This window comes from Zychaea mexicana (assembly GCF_025766255.1).
Source record: "Zychaea mexicana strain RSA 1403 chromosome Unknown BDB00scaffold_102, whole genome shotgun sequence".
In the NCBI taxonomy this organism is placed as follows: Eukaryota; Fungi; Mucoromycota; class Mucoromycetes; order Mucorales; family Lichtheimiaceae; genus Zychaea; species Zychaea mexicana.
In genome coordinates, this window is record NW_026516765.1 from 12,157 (window position 1) to 27,249 (window position 15,093).

A 15,093-nucleotide genomic window follows, 5' to 3' on the forward strand; every position below is an offset into this window, starting at 1 on the left:
GCGGATCTGCCACTACCCATGCCAAGAAAGAGCATTCCCCATCGCTCCCCGCCAGCTGTCAAGGATGCCATCCAAGCAAGTGCGCTCGATAAGAGTGTAGTGTTCCAACTCGATGTCAGATCACATCCGTTCTTTCCTGCAGCGCCTCAACAACAACAACAACAAGTAGTGCAGCAGTCGCATGATCACACGCCGGCAAAATGCCCCGAATGCAATCTCACAAATTGCTGTGGCATGGCATGCACTTCACGAGTCATATGCGGTGAATCTTTATTGACGGCTTTGCGCAAGCGCGTGGTCCAGGCACGTTCGTCAAATCAACACAACCATCATCATCATCTGCACCGACGTCGTCGGATGCCAATGCAACGTTCTCGAACAACCATAAGAAAGACAACGCACATCAACATACCCAAGCCAGCCGGATCACGGTTACTTTATCGTAGTGCTGCAGATCAAGATGAAGATGATATGAGCTATAATGACGATGACGGAGAAGAATTCGATGAAGAAGAAGATCATGATGATCAGCATCACCCAATACAAGAACCAGAACAAGTACCATTACAACACACTGTTCAACAAGAGCAATCTGTTCGACAGATTCGACATCATCGACCTTGGATCGAAGACGAAGAAGAAGAAGAACGCCAAGTAGTACATCATCATCAGCAACAACAAGAAGACAGCAGTAAATCTATGCCTTCTCAACAACCACCTCGTAAGCGATCAAGACATGAAACGCCGTCATCGTCAACAACAGCTGCGGCTGCACAGCATCAAAAACAACAACAACAGCAGCAACAGCAGCAGCACCCGACGCAACAAACACATCACCACGCATCCTCAGGTCGTCCATCACGCGTCAAGGGCCCCTGCCAGGCCTGCCAGGAGTCTTCTGACGGGTGTATGCGCAAGGCATTCAATTGGCCCTTCCCAACCAGTTCGATTTACAATGACAAGGGTAAAAAGTTTGTTTACCTCTGCAACAAGTGTGGTCTAAGGTAACAACATTGTCCCCAAGACAGAAAGAGAAACAACAACAACAACAACAAATAAGCAGGGCGTTTCAAACTAACAACACTCACTCCTTTTTAGATATAACAAGAGTGGTGGATGTGTCTGTCGCCATTGTCGATGGGTGTTCTGCAAAGAGGAGAAACGCAAGGCGATGCAGCATATCGAGCAGATGATCCGTTCACGTCCTGACGGCAAGGTCGATCCAGACGAAGACATTGAGAACTTTGTATGCACACCCAAATACTGGACCTGCGGTCGACCGTGGAAGGTAGGTTGGGTCTTGCAAAACATCGGCTCGACGATGCCTGCAGACGAAGACGATGACGATATGCACACTGCATCATCACCGTCCCTATCTTCCTCGCCCTCGATGGACTAAGCCCTCGATCTGTCTCTCTCTCTCTCTCTCTCTTTCTCTTCTCTGGGTCCTCTCCTTTCCTCTACGCTACACATCAACAACACGACTCATACACATACGCAACATCATCATTTTATTATTCTACTCATCATCTCTCTCCCCTTTTTGCATTTATGCCAAACTCTTGCTGCTTGTATTTCCACCTTCTTATGGTTTCCTTTCTACTGTTCTCCCTGCTTTTTTTCTCTCTCTCTTCTTTGTGTGTCCATATATGAAACAATCTCACCCCGTCTCGATTTCTTTCTTTTACTCTATATAAAAAAAGAAAAACAATGTACATAATTCTTATTAAACGAAAAAAACAAAATAACGCTGCCTTGTTGTTGTTGTTGGATGATATCTTCTCGCATCCGGGGGAGACTTGATCCCACGTACTGTTCTACCAGTCTGTCGGATAAAAAAAAACCAATGAGCACGAACCATGTGCCTTCTTTGATTTGTCACAATCAAGTTCGTTCGTCTTGAGAGAGTTCCCTCTTTTGTGTGGCTCTTCTAAATCATGAATCGTCTTCAAGTAAAAATTCCGGCCCGGCTCGGCCCGCGCCCTTTATTTCTTTATTCGCTGGTTACTGCCTCCCCCCACAAAATCACTGTGCTACCAATTATCACTTGCCAAGAAATCAAAATTCTCCCCGTCTTCTTTACTTGGCTTTCTCAGATCAGAAAGAAAAACGTAATACACACGCACACACCACTACAGCACTGCAACAACAGCTATTATTATAGTCGGCTCTCATGCATCGATATCTATTTTTCTGTTGCTACTGTTGTTGTTATGGTAGCACTGCTTCTCGTTTGTTCTCATGACGTTTTCCGAACAAACCTCGCTTTCGGCGTCAACCACCGATCATCATTCCATACCGGCTACGACTGTTATCCCCAAAACACAACACTTGCTTGTTGTTACCATAGAGAACAAACACATCCTTGTTTCTAATAAAGACAAAAAGAATGTCGAGAAACTTGATTTGTTGTTTAGGAGAAACGGTAACGTGCTTAGCAATTCCTTGACCATGTTAACCTCGTATGATCCGCCCGGCGCCCTGACCGTGATTCACTTTTGGATTATATTTTGGCGTGACACCGCAATATGTTTGCTCAACGTTAGTATTACTGTTGTTGTTGGTTGTAGTTCTTATTGATTTCGGGGCTATCGCCGCCGCTATTTACCGCCGGAGGCCGTGACAGTAATAAATGCGTCTTTCTTTAGATCAAACACCTCTCTCAGCTTGATACTTGATTGCCTTTACTCACAACATACCTATGATTTGACACTTTTGCATATTGCTCCCAACCTGTTTATCTGGCGCACAAAGGTACTTATTTTAGATCATGATTCAAACATGAGAGACCGAGAGGGGCCCGGGGGGGGGGAATGAGCCGCTTTTTTTTTTAGCTCCACATGATTGATATATATTAATATGTCACCGATAAGCCAGCTTTTTGTCGAAATATGCACAGCCGGGTAGTAGGCATGCACGTCGCCCCGAGAACACAGCCCTTGACAGGACGGTATTTTGGTTTAGCGTGCACAGATGGCATGGTTACATAAAGCTCGTTCTCGCCAAGGCATACTGAACGACTGAAAAATTGCGGGGAACTATAAATAACAAAATGCATGATTAAATTGGTATGTTATTAGTAGCACACTATATATGTCTATGCTTTCTTGATACAAGTCTTCTATTGCTGATTCCCAAGGAATTGTATTTCGCTCACTACAAGACACAAACGCACAAGTGCTTCACGCTCATTGTAAATCGTTTTCTCCTCAGCCAATATGTGATGTATAGTCTATCAACAGTACTATTATCACGTAAGAAATCATAATAATGTTTCACCTTCCGGATCAAAAGATAAAAAAAACCATCCATATTAACTTACAAGCGACTGTGAACAACCTTACATGTAAAAGGATACGCTTGGAAAGTTAATCTCCGCGCATGCATACCGTATCCATTGTCTTTGTATTCATTTGTTGCTAACAAAATTTTGACGTCTTGCATTTCACCAGTGTGGATCCACTGTGATGATGAGTTAATGTAAGTTTACGGACACGATATGCTGCTCAACGACGGGTCAAAGCTCTTTCCGACAAAGGACGTTTCTGTCGTCGTTGCTGTTGTTGATTTTGTTCCTGAAGGTACTGCTGTTGCTGCTGTCATTGTACTCAATAAGTAAAGATGGTATGAAAATCGAGATAAGAACTAATACTGGTACTACCAGAACAAGTAGAAAAGTCGTACGAAATGTCCGTTTTTGTGATACTCGGGGGATCTTTCATCGAGAGGCAATTAATACGGCTCTTGTCCTTCCAATGCCAAATTATAATTATTGGTGCATCCCCTTTTGTCCCCATTCAGCAAAGAGCCAATTTGATGCTCATGGTGAGAATGAGCTCATACAATTACTCTATCATTTTTCCACGCACCGCCATTACAACACAGAGCACGTCGTACGTGTAGTAAAATAGAACATCATCATTTACAAAATTCATAAAGTTGAATTTATTCACATAAAATTATGGAGAAGACTAAATTTTACAACAACAAATTTAAACCTGCGTGGTGTGGGGGGGGGGGGAAGAAGGATGCGCGAGGATGTGTGAGAGTGTATATTTATATGTAAGAAAGATGGTGGGGTGTGTTGGGGATGAGAAGAAGGGAAAAAAAAGACGTGATTAAGCCTTGTTGATCTTGACAGTGACAAGACCCTGGAGACCGCTGACAACAACGTACTTTCTGCCAGGAGCGTCAGCATCCACGATTTCGTGGGAAGCAGTGCCATCAAGAGTCACCTTGACACCGTTAGGGAACATTTGACCCGAGATGAGCCACTTGACCTGGTTATCACCTTCCTTGCCTTCGACCTGAGCGACGAATTCGCGCTTGGCATGGTCAAAGGACTCTTTCTTGTAAGTGACGTTGTCGGCAGTCAAGGTAGCTGGAGGGAATCCATAGCTCGAGACATAGTTGGCGACCTTACCAGCACACAAGGGAACCTGCAATTGAATGCTTTTCAAGAAAGACGAGGGAATGGAACCAGCCATGTCGACCTAGTAGGAATTACCAAGCAACAAAACAGTCGTCAGCAGTTGATTATAGGTGGAACAATGTCTATTTTTCATGTGAAGTTTAATTACCTGAGTGATGTAAGTGATACCAATGCCGCCATCGGTCTTGAAAACCTTCCAGCCCTATAAGATTACAAAGTTAGCTGGTATTCTTACACAGGTACTACATACTATTAAATAGTACATTGAGAAGCACATGAGCTAAATCTAATTACCGAAATGATAAGGTTACCCCGGACACAGCCAGAGACTGGAGGAACGGCAGGGTCCTCAACCGAGGACATGGATACGTAGCATTCGTCGTCATCGAAATCACGCAAAGCAACACCAGTAAAATCGCGAGGGCTAAAAGGAAGAAAGGTTCGGTTACCTTAGTTACGAATTAACCAGCCTTCCCTAGTAACAACACCATTTACTTACCTGACGGGCCAGGGTGCCTTAAGCTTTACCCAGAAGATAGATTCCAAATGGGTAAACATTTCCTTGACTTCACTCGAATCGAACTTTTCGTCCCCTAAGAGAGAGAGAGAATTGACAGATGTGCCATACGTTACAAAAGTTAGGGAGACATGTTTTTTGACGACACTTCAATAAACATCCATTGGGGTAAAGTGGAAATAGAAACAAAAGCAAAACAAACAAAACGAACAAATAACTGCTTACAGATTTTACGGCAACCAGGCTGTGTGGCAACAGTAGCCACTTCGCGAGGAGTGTACTTGTCGCCGGTCTTGAGGACAGTGTCGCCACGCACAATGCTAATGGGACCACCCGTGCTCTTGGTGTAAAGCTTGACACCTTCCTTTTCTTGCGAGAAGTTCCAGCCATCCAAATTGGCAGCCAATTCCTTAAAGGAGGCAAGGGCCTTGCGGGAAGCTTCAGCATGACGGTTGGATGATTCAATGACGACCATGTTTGTTTGTTGAGAAGAAGGAGAAGAGTGTGGGGACAACATTGACACAGGCTCAAAGGCACCTGACTTATATAGAGAGTTCAAATGTTTAAAAAATACGTGTGTAACCACAGCTGTCTTGTGAAACACCCATGTGAAAGACCTTATTTCATCTACCGCTTATTCACCATCATATGACGCAGATACCACCTTCCTTGAAAACCACTTTGCTCAGCTCTCGAAAAATTGTCTCGAGTGATATGAGCGAGTCACTGAGTGGTACTGGCCTACCGGATTGTTATATCGTTGTAATTTATTCTGCATTTACAGCATATCTCCATTTCTTGCACTGTAAGTCTCATCCGACACTTCAAAATTACATTCTATGTCACTTGTATGCGTCTGGTTCTTCAACGTATGTACTTACATGAATTTTCCTTGACGACCTATGCCATGCACTTGAACACGTTGTGTCGCCATGGAAACTGCACATTAGTTAATTTTCTTTTATCGCTATAGAAGACATAGCGAAACGACCCTTTCACCACCGGCTTTCAGCTCCAGCCCACCTGGTGTCGAATGGCCAGATGAGAAGCGTCAAAAAGATTTAATTTATTTTGTCGCTTTAAAGTGATCTGCGGAAATAAAGGTTCACATGTATATGGCTTTATATACCCTGCATGCTACGTTTAAGAACAAAACGACTCTATCTACGTTCTGATAGTGTCATACATAGGATAGGGAAAAACGGCAAAAATGTGTATTGTCCAAAAAGCATCTACATCAATGCAAGTTCGCCCATTATTAATTCCATCAATTCGTCTATATGGTCTTGATCTCTTTTCTACTTTCTGCTGATGGCTATTATACATTCTTTTGAGATTCGCTAAAACCGAATCCGATCCAGCAGTATCATCCTTCTTGTCGCGTGGGGCTGCTGCAATACCAGGATTGTAAGAGCCTTGAGATGATGTCGATGGTTCTTGTTGTGCTTCATCCATTGTATCTTTTTTGGATGTCTGTTTGAAAATATCATGCAACCAAAATGATCCTTTCTTTGTATCGATCAAAGATTTTTCGTTCAAGCTAGAATAAAGCTCCAACTGGGTGGTCGGTGCTGCGAAATGACTGGCTTTATGCTTTTGTGCCTTGTGTTTTTTGACGCTAGACCTGCGCTTCCTGCCATCAATGTTGTCCCGTCGGTTATAGTATATGTGCTGGCGTCTTGGCTTTGGCTCATCTATCGGTTCAAAGATATATTATTAAGAAGAAACATATTAACATGAATGATCATTGAAAACGAAAATTACTGGCTCAGTTGTCTCCATCATCTGATAGCATTCCAGACCCTTGCAAAAACTAGACTTACCACCCGTGCTCTGCCTTTTTTTTGGAAGCACAAAAAATCGTGATATTTACTGCAACAACGCGTCCGTCGGAAACTCCATAACTCAAAGAATTAGTATCATGCGTTCATTGTTACAACCGGCGATAAATGATAGTTAAAGCACTGCCACGCCGTGATATGGTATTCATCACGCCGCATGAGTGATGTTTGTCACGGGTGTCCCCAGTTGATAAATGCCACACACGCAGAGTAAGTGGGATAACTGTTTTATCGTACGCGTTGTCACTATGAATCCTCACGCATCTTACAGTCTTTCTACTATATCAGTAACCAAACAACAGTTGTTTCTGATGTTGTTGCTGCATTATCAAACCAAAATATGAATGCTACATACTGTTGATTTATATGTATTTAATTGAAGAAAAGCTATTGCAACTCTTGCTTCTTGCCCAACCTAGGCTGATAATTAATTTATTGCCACTCATTTTACTTAAGAAAACTCCTCTTCGCGTACGATAAATCAGTTCGACACTTGCTGTGTACATAGTCAGGCTCGGTCGGTTCACGATTCCGAAACATGTATGCTATGACTGTTATCTAGCAGCCGATGTATGGTCGCGAGAAGAAACGGCAAGGTGCAATATATCAAATCAATTTACACCACATGGCTGATCTACGAGGCACACCCACGGACTGATAAATTCTTGTCATAGCATGTATTAATGAAGTCACAAGCGTTGCATAATCTCGTTCATACTTTTACGCACAACGCTCTCATCATTTGTCTCTTTCTTTTTCTTACGCAAACATCATCATTATGGGACTTCTGGTACGGTGACGTTAATAACTCAACTCTTAGCAAACGTTTGTGTATCTAACACATCGTAATATGAATCATACTTAGGGCTTCCATCCGCTCGCTAAGCGGCTTGATTGTTTCCAAACAGTCGATGATGCTTTTAATCTCCTTATCGAAAAGGGGATAACGCGAGTTTTTATCGACTTTGCATGCGTCTTTTTTCGAAGACTTGCGACAACATGCGCCCGATATTTTGCACATTTTGCACTTAAAAAGTATGTTTTTACGGGTGTTATACAATGTATATTGTAGTTTTCTTACCACTTCAAATCACTGTAGACCATCCCACAGAAGAAGAAACAAATGACATGTTTATTCGTATTACTCTTGGCATCATTGAAAAGGCGAGTAAATTGGCAAACAATCAAATCCAAGTAGTATTTGTCATGGACGGCGACACCTTTCCACTGTAAGCGAGAACGCATGCCCAGCGCGATGAATATAGCAAGAGCCTTTTCGAAAAGCGAAGGAAGCATTTATCCGTCCTTCTGAGGGTGTCTACAGCAGCAAGTACAGGAGAGCTGCGAGAGAATGGGTTCGCTTTTCTGCCGATATTAAACAAGGAATCATATGTGTAAGTATCAAGTATTAACCAGAGTAAAAATCATAGATTTAAGTAGCTTACCTTTTTTTAATTTATCAAACAGGTTCTCCAGATGGCTGGTGCAGAAGAGTATAGTCGAAACAGCACACGATTGTTTATATACCATCAAGCAATGTATGAAGCCAACGGCGCAGTTGTCGCACTTGCCAATGCCTTTTCCCGCAAATCAAGTTGCGATATTCTCACCTGACAGTGATCTCTTTGCTTATAGCGGTTGCCTTGATACATTGCACATCATGAAGATTGACTGGGGAACACTCAGGGTAGAAAAAATGGCAACTAAGACGCATGTACTAGGGATCCGTATCAGAACCGTAGAACCGGAACCGAACCGAACCGTAGAACCGGAACCGAACCGAACCGAAACCGAGAAAATACGGTTCGGTTCCTATCAAGAACCGAACTGGAACCGAACCGGTTCTGTATACTTAGAACCGAAGAACCGAGAGGCAGAAGATTGCAATCAGCGATTTTGGTAATTAGTATAAAGTAGGCTATAATGGAAGTTACGAACAATGTTATTCCGAAAAGACCACGAAGTAATGTATTTGCAAGCCATACTTTATTGAAAAACTTAACAAAACCTGCAAAAGCAGAAGGGAGGGAAAAATAGTAAAGAAGAGAAGGGAAAAAACACTTCTTCTGATGGCAGCTTGCTTTCTACGCCCATGACGCACATCATTACTTGTTCCTCTACTTTGCTACCCACAATGCATTTTCCTCCATGACGTACTACTTTACTAGATTTATCATGGCTTCTCGATCAGTTTTATCAAGTTTGTGCATTCCGTTTGAGATTGCGCATTCTGGGGCTCATAACAGAACTATCTTACCCATTCACCCTTTGCCTTTTATGAGACACTATACACTATACACATGTAGAGACACAGCAGCTGTATGTACTGCCGGTTGTGGTTCAATTCCTCCAATGTTACGATAACATATTGTACTAGTAATACTAAGTCGCTCTAAGTAAGTACTATAAGCTCCACTTTTTTCGTAAAAACTGTGCTTTAATCTTTTAACCATGCAATGACCCACATCGTATAAGAATGTTTACATTCTGTTTCTCTTATTTATTTTGAGATCGCTGTTCAATGTACAATAATAAACTATTCTTTTTTACTGCAGTATTCAAGTATACCGCGACATTTGAACACACACATCAGCTTTTATGTAAAGATACCGAATCTTGCCTTTTTTATATACATAATGGGTTTGGTTCTTCGGTTCTATGGTTCTCGTCGGTTCTAGTCAGTTCGGTTCTTGCTTTAGACGGCTCAGTTCGGTTCCCTTCAAGAACCGAACTGAACCGAACTATGTGGATCCGTAGCATGTACTACAAAACCTACAACTCTGTAATGAAGATGAAGATAATATGGATATATTGGAGCGCCATCTTGATGTGTTGGCTGCCTTAGGAGGCAATGATTACTTCATGCATCTGAGTGGTATATGCTTTGGTGTTATGCATTCTACTTTGATCAGAATTATCGATGACAAAGGACCAAATTCTCTCAGAACGAGGCCAGATAAGATGTTTGAGAATCTGCTTGATCTGTTTACTGTACCTTTCTTCATTAGACAAGAAATGTGTCTTGCCCTAAAAAACCTACCAATAAGGTTGAATTATACTTTACTATACATATTTTAAAATCCAAAAAAATAAATTAAAAAAAGTTTATTTAAGTTTATTTATTATATACTCAAATTTTAAAAATTGAAATATAAATTAAATAATAAAGATGTCAAATAGAGAGTATATAAAGAACTCACCTGTTGAAAGAAAAAAAAAGAAAATATTCAAAAATAAACATAAAATAGATATAAATGAAAATATTAATGAAAATAATAATAAAAATAAAATATGAAAGTATTGATGAAAATCATAAAATCAATAATAAAGATATGATAGATTATAAAGAAGAATATTTTAAAGTAAAAGCATAAAATTTAAAAGAATATTTATAAAATATTTATTTACGAAAATAAAAAAATTTAAATATATGAATAAACAAGATCATCTTTTAATAAAATATAGAAAATTAGAAAATAAAATAATAAAAATAAAAATAAAAAACAAGAAGTAAAGATGATTTGATAGAAACATTTGATGAAAATCTTAAAAATATAAAGATAAAATCTTCTTTTTATTCTTATCCTTTTAAAAGGTTTTTACATAAAATATTGAATATTGATGAACTTGATAATATAACAAAATTGTTATCTTCAAATAATAATTAAAAAAACATATGATTTTTAAACTTAGGTTATTTGCACCCTATATGTATCATAAACTATAATTTAACCACCAATTCTGCTCCCAGAACAACATACAGGACCAAAACCAAATCAGTTGGAATTTGAAGAACGTATAGGAGAATAAACAATATATATAAATTTTACAGTAAACTGTAAATTTATAATATTTTATTATTTGTCTAAATCTCATTATCTAGCCCCACACGTTTCGAAAGCAAGTTTCTCAACCACCCCTATTTTATATTTATGAAATCTTTATGTTCATAAAGATTACAAAAATATTTGATGATTACAAATTACAATAAGGGTTGAGAATCTTATAGTGTTTGAGAAATTAATTTTTTTTTAAAAATTAATTTCATCACTTATTATAATTACTTTAAAGTTATATTACCTATAGTTTTTTATATATTTATAATTTCACTAAAAGCATAATACTAAGAGTTACCCTCCATACCAGAAAATAGTGCTCTTTTTGTCCCCTACAGCCAGCAGCACCTCCTCGTAACCCCTATGTACCCTAGGGACAACCTCCATTTCTTAGCAGTCTTTATACCTTCATTCCAAACATGCGTTGCATGATATCAGATCAAACTAACCTGAAAAAACTGATAACCTTCCCAAACGCCCCAAAAAAATGAAGCCTAAATTAAGAAGAATCATAATGCGAAGAACGGGCAGCAGCTAGGGCAAGGCGTTCGAGGTAGTGGACAATTTAGCAGCATCAGTGACAAACCTGTAAACACATGAAGAGCAAACTGCATATCAGAAAAGCCACACAGTCACCACTTGGTCGATGGGTCTGTATTCATCACTGTTATCGGGGGTTAATCCTTAAGCGTAATTCTTTAAAAGGTTTTATTAATTAAAGAAATATCATTATTTAAACATGTTTAGAAAAAATAAAAAATTCGATTATAATTTTTTTATTTTTGAAACTTTTAACTTTTTTTTTTTAATCTTTAAAAGGTTTAGGTTTTGTATAAACCTTTTTAAACCTTTAAAAGTGTTATATCTTTTTATAATTAATTTAAAACAGGCTAGGAGGTACGACGATGCCCAGTATACTTAAAAATCAACGAAGTTAGATTTTTATTTGAATGCTTGACAGTATAAAGAATAATAAATAAATTTGTAATTTACTACATAATTCATTATTATGATTTAATACTCATCTGCTGCCATTCGTCGCAAGCAAGGAGAGCCAAGAGAACCAGTCCAGTTGCAACGTCAAGCAGAAATGGAAGCAAGGCTCATGGGTGCCCAAGATGTGCGGAACCAAGTGCGGTCCTGGCTAGTGCAGCAGCGAAAGAACCTTTGCAAGAATCCTGTTGACACTGCAAAAAGAAATATGTATTACCTGGGGAGTTTTGGGGTAAAATGAGGGGAATATGAGTTGATATTACCCATATATTACCCTGATATTCCTGAGGTAGTATGTCTAGATATTCCCCTGATATTAACGAATATTCCCCCAGGAACACGCTTCCATAATCCCGCGTATTCCCCTTAGGTAATACCAAGGTAGTATCTGCACATATTCCCCTCATATTTCCCACATATTACCATGTATTCCCCCAATACTCCGTTGACATTGTCCAACGTTATTCTTGATTTTATCTTCAGACTTGGTTTGTTCTCACGAATCATAGACGCTTTTGAAAGTACTCCATCCAATCTACTACATTTATACAATATCAATTCCATGTAGATGTTATAAAGAAAAATTTGTATTGGTTCAACTTTTTGAGTTATGTACTGTATCCTATCATCTATAAACAAAACCCTCCAAGCTTCCACTAGTATACCACCACAGTACAACATAACATGAGTCCTTCTATATGTTTGCCATCCAGCCTTTGTCTACATGATGTCATATTGAAAGGTCTACATGCGTTGAAAACACCTACAGAGAAACCTGTGCCTGACTTTGAGGAATACTATGTAAAGATAAGTTTTTAAGTCAGTAAAATATTCGAGAGTCCCAATCTTACACAGCATGGCCTTTTGAACAAAAAACAAACACTGTAGATATGCAGGATACTTACCATTTAGTGATGAGAAAACGTTAGATTTAGACGCAGACATGTTGAATAGAACGTATGAATAAGCAGACACTTACTGTATAAGAAATGCACTGAATGTCACGAAACGGAAAGATCTAAAAAACATGGAATAAAAAAAATGTAGTCATAAGAAAAAGTGAGTGTTAAAAAACAACAAAGTACCAATCATCGTTATTTATGACCATGATATAACTTACATAGTGAGCACTAGCTAGCTGGTTGTAGTAAGCAGAGGTGTTTTTCTCTACTATTTTACTTACAAGTTCAAAGCAACCTCCTTCCGGTTTTAGCAGCGCGGCCTATATATTTGTTGACAGAATGGATGGCTTTAATGTCTGGAAGTGTTGAAACATGAGACATCACCGGATTACCTTGATTACCTCGAATACTGGTTTATTGATCTTCCTCCTACTATTAAAAACAGGATTGACAACGACTTGGTAACCAAGCAAGCAAATATAGTACTGCTACTACTGAACTTGTAGATCCACCCCTTAATTGAGAAATGTGTAGCCTGAATGATTTGGAATGGGAAAGATCTCGGTGGTGTCACTGTTAGATTGTTTAAAGAAAAAAGCAAGAAAAGCATGTAAATAAGTGAAATTGTTCCTTTAAAGCCATACAGATGCTGTCCCGTCATCTCAGCTCAGAGTGTATTAAACTTTGATTGTCAGTTGCATAGTTCCTGTATTGTTACATATGAATAAACATTATATTCAGTTGGTATCGGTATTTTCATCCAGTTCTTTTGACCGCTGTCGCTTCTGTCTGAGACATAGCGCTTTCTTCATTTGACGCTCTTGCTCACGTCGCCTGCAAAAAAAAAAAACCGGCTATTCAGTACAGACAATTCATTGAGGTCACATAAACAGATCCATACTTATAACAGCGCAAGTCTTCTTCAAGCTCTGGGTCATCTTGAAATACTCCTTCCTATAGCATCCTCCAGAGATCCAGAGTCACGACACCCAAAAGCGGCTTAATGATTGTGTCCGTCCTAATAAATGCATAAGTATAACGTAGTATTAAAAATGTGGAGTTACATACAGACGGCGTCTATCCCACCGTAGCCTCAATCGTCTCTTGATGCGTCTCCTTGTTGCCACATGACCCATTACTGCTCCTAACTTGGGGACATTGCTCGACATTGCACAAATGTTTGGGCATGATTCGTTTGTTAATGTTATGATTGCAAACTGAATCTGTTTGAGTTTTACAGTTGGTGGAAATGTCACAAATAAAGAATACACTTTTTCAACAAAAAGTTCAAACACAATTTTTTTATTAGCATCCACATTAGAGTGGTGAAAATGCGGTAATACTAGGTAATATTAGAGGAATATGTGAAAAGGGTAATATCAGGGTAATACCAGGGTAAAACATCAGGATATTACCTAGGGGAATATCCAGGGAATACATGTCGATTGTAACGGCGCTTGGGAAAACGCGGTAATACTGGTAATATTAGAGGAATATGTGAAAAGGGTAATATCAGGGTAATATCAGGGTAAAACGTCAGGATATTACCTAGGGGAATATCCAGGGAATACATGTCAGTTTTTGCAATATGAGCTCAACGACGAGTGAATCGACTTGCTCCTCAAGAGAGCAGCAACAGTACCAGCTACAATAAAAGGGATTATTTATGAAAAAAGGGATGTAAATTTTTCTGTTCTATAAGATGATTATAATCTAACTTATCAAAATAAAAATGAATTTTAAAGTTTTTATATTTTTAAGAAATTATTTATATCTGTTGTATTCAACATGATCAATAACACATATTCTTTAATCGGTCATTAATGATTGCTGTTATTTCCCTCATAACCTCACTTGTGCAGATATTTCTTTATTTATACACATCTTGGTAAAACACCGATCAGCTATGCTCAGGAAGAAGTTGTTACTATTGGGATCACGTAATTCACATTAGCTACTATCTGAGGCATTTACCTGGATGTACCTTTTACTCACGCATCATACATTACTTAATCCTATATGATTGATTTATAACATCAATTCATTTGTTCAATGCACACGCTGTGGTAGTTGCCAAGGATAAGCCATTTCTTATAAATAGTGAGAACTTTTGTTATCATAATAAACCAGTTTAAATTCCTTTCGGGTCTCGTTGACTTATTCTGTCTCTTTTGGTTTATTGGATATTACAATATCTTGGATTTTTTGGATTTTTTAATTAAAAAAAAATTATTTCATATAATAATATATTATAATGATTCAATATTTGATTAATATACAAATAAAATTAAAGATAAATAAATAATTTTGTATAGATTAATAAAAAGAAGAAGAAATGAATTAGGGATAATTGAGAAATTTATTTTTGAAACATAAAGGAGCTAAATATTGAAATAAAAGGTATGCGTTGATGGCATTGATTAAATTCATACAATATATCAAATATGTTAAAAACCTTCTATTTTATATATAATAATAGATTTATAATTAATGATTATTCTTCATACATGAAGATCTCCCAGAGTATATCTACTCTCATATTTGGCACATACCACTAAGAAGCAATGAAAAT

The 15,093-nt window shown here is 38.6% G+C and overlaps 3 protein-coding genes across 3 annotated transcripts; 1 reads left to right on the plus strand and 2 right to left on the minus strand.

Moving 5' to 3' along the window:
• Positions 1-699: 699 nt before the first annotated feature.
• On the plus strand, positions 700-1,399 carry BDB00DRAFT_771917 (uncharacterized protein; the record flags this gene model as incomplete). Its single annotated transcript, XM_053120003.1, has 2 exons — positions 700-1,004; positions 1,099-1,399. The coding sequence occupies 2 exons, from the start codon at positions 700-702 to the stop codon at positions 1,397-1,399; spliced, it is 606 nt and encodes a 201-aa protein (XP_052974997.1).
• A 2,719-nt stretch (positions 1,400-4,118) lies between these two features.
• BDB00DRAFT_771944 (uncharacterized protein) lies at positions 4,119-5,424 on the minus strand (the record flags this gene model as incomplete). Its single annotated transcript, XM_053120006.1, has 5 exons — positions 4,119-4,493; positions 4,581-4,634; positions 4,727-4,856; positions 4,932-5,025; positions 5,175-5,424. The coding sequence occupies 5 exons, from the start codon at positions 5,422-5,424 to the stop codon at positions 4,119-4,121; spliced, it is 903 nt and encodes a 300-aa protein (XP_052974998.1).
• Positions 5,425-8,507: 3,083 nt separating this feature from the next.
• Positions 8,508-8,885, minus strand: BDB00DRAFT_846742 (uncharacterized protein; the record flags this gene model as incomplete). The annotated part of the gene is given in 3 exon segments (XM_053125176.1): positions 8,508-8,527; positions 8,614-8,843; positions 8,854-8,885. Coding segments are annotated over 3 exon segments (282 nt in total), but the record flags the coding sequence as incomplete, so codon positions are not given.
• Between the last annotated feature and the right edge of the window lie 6,208 nt (positions 8,886-15,093).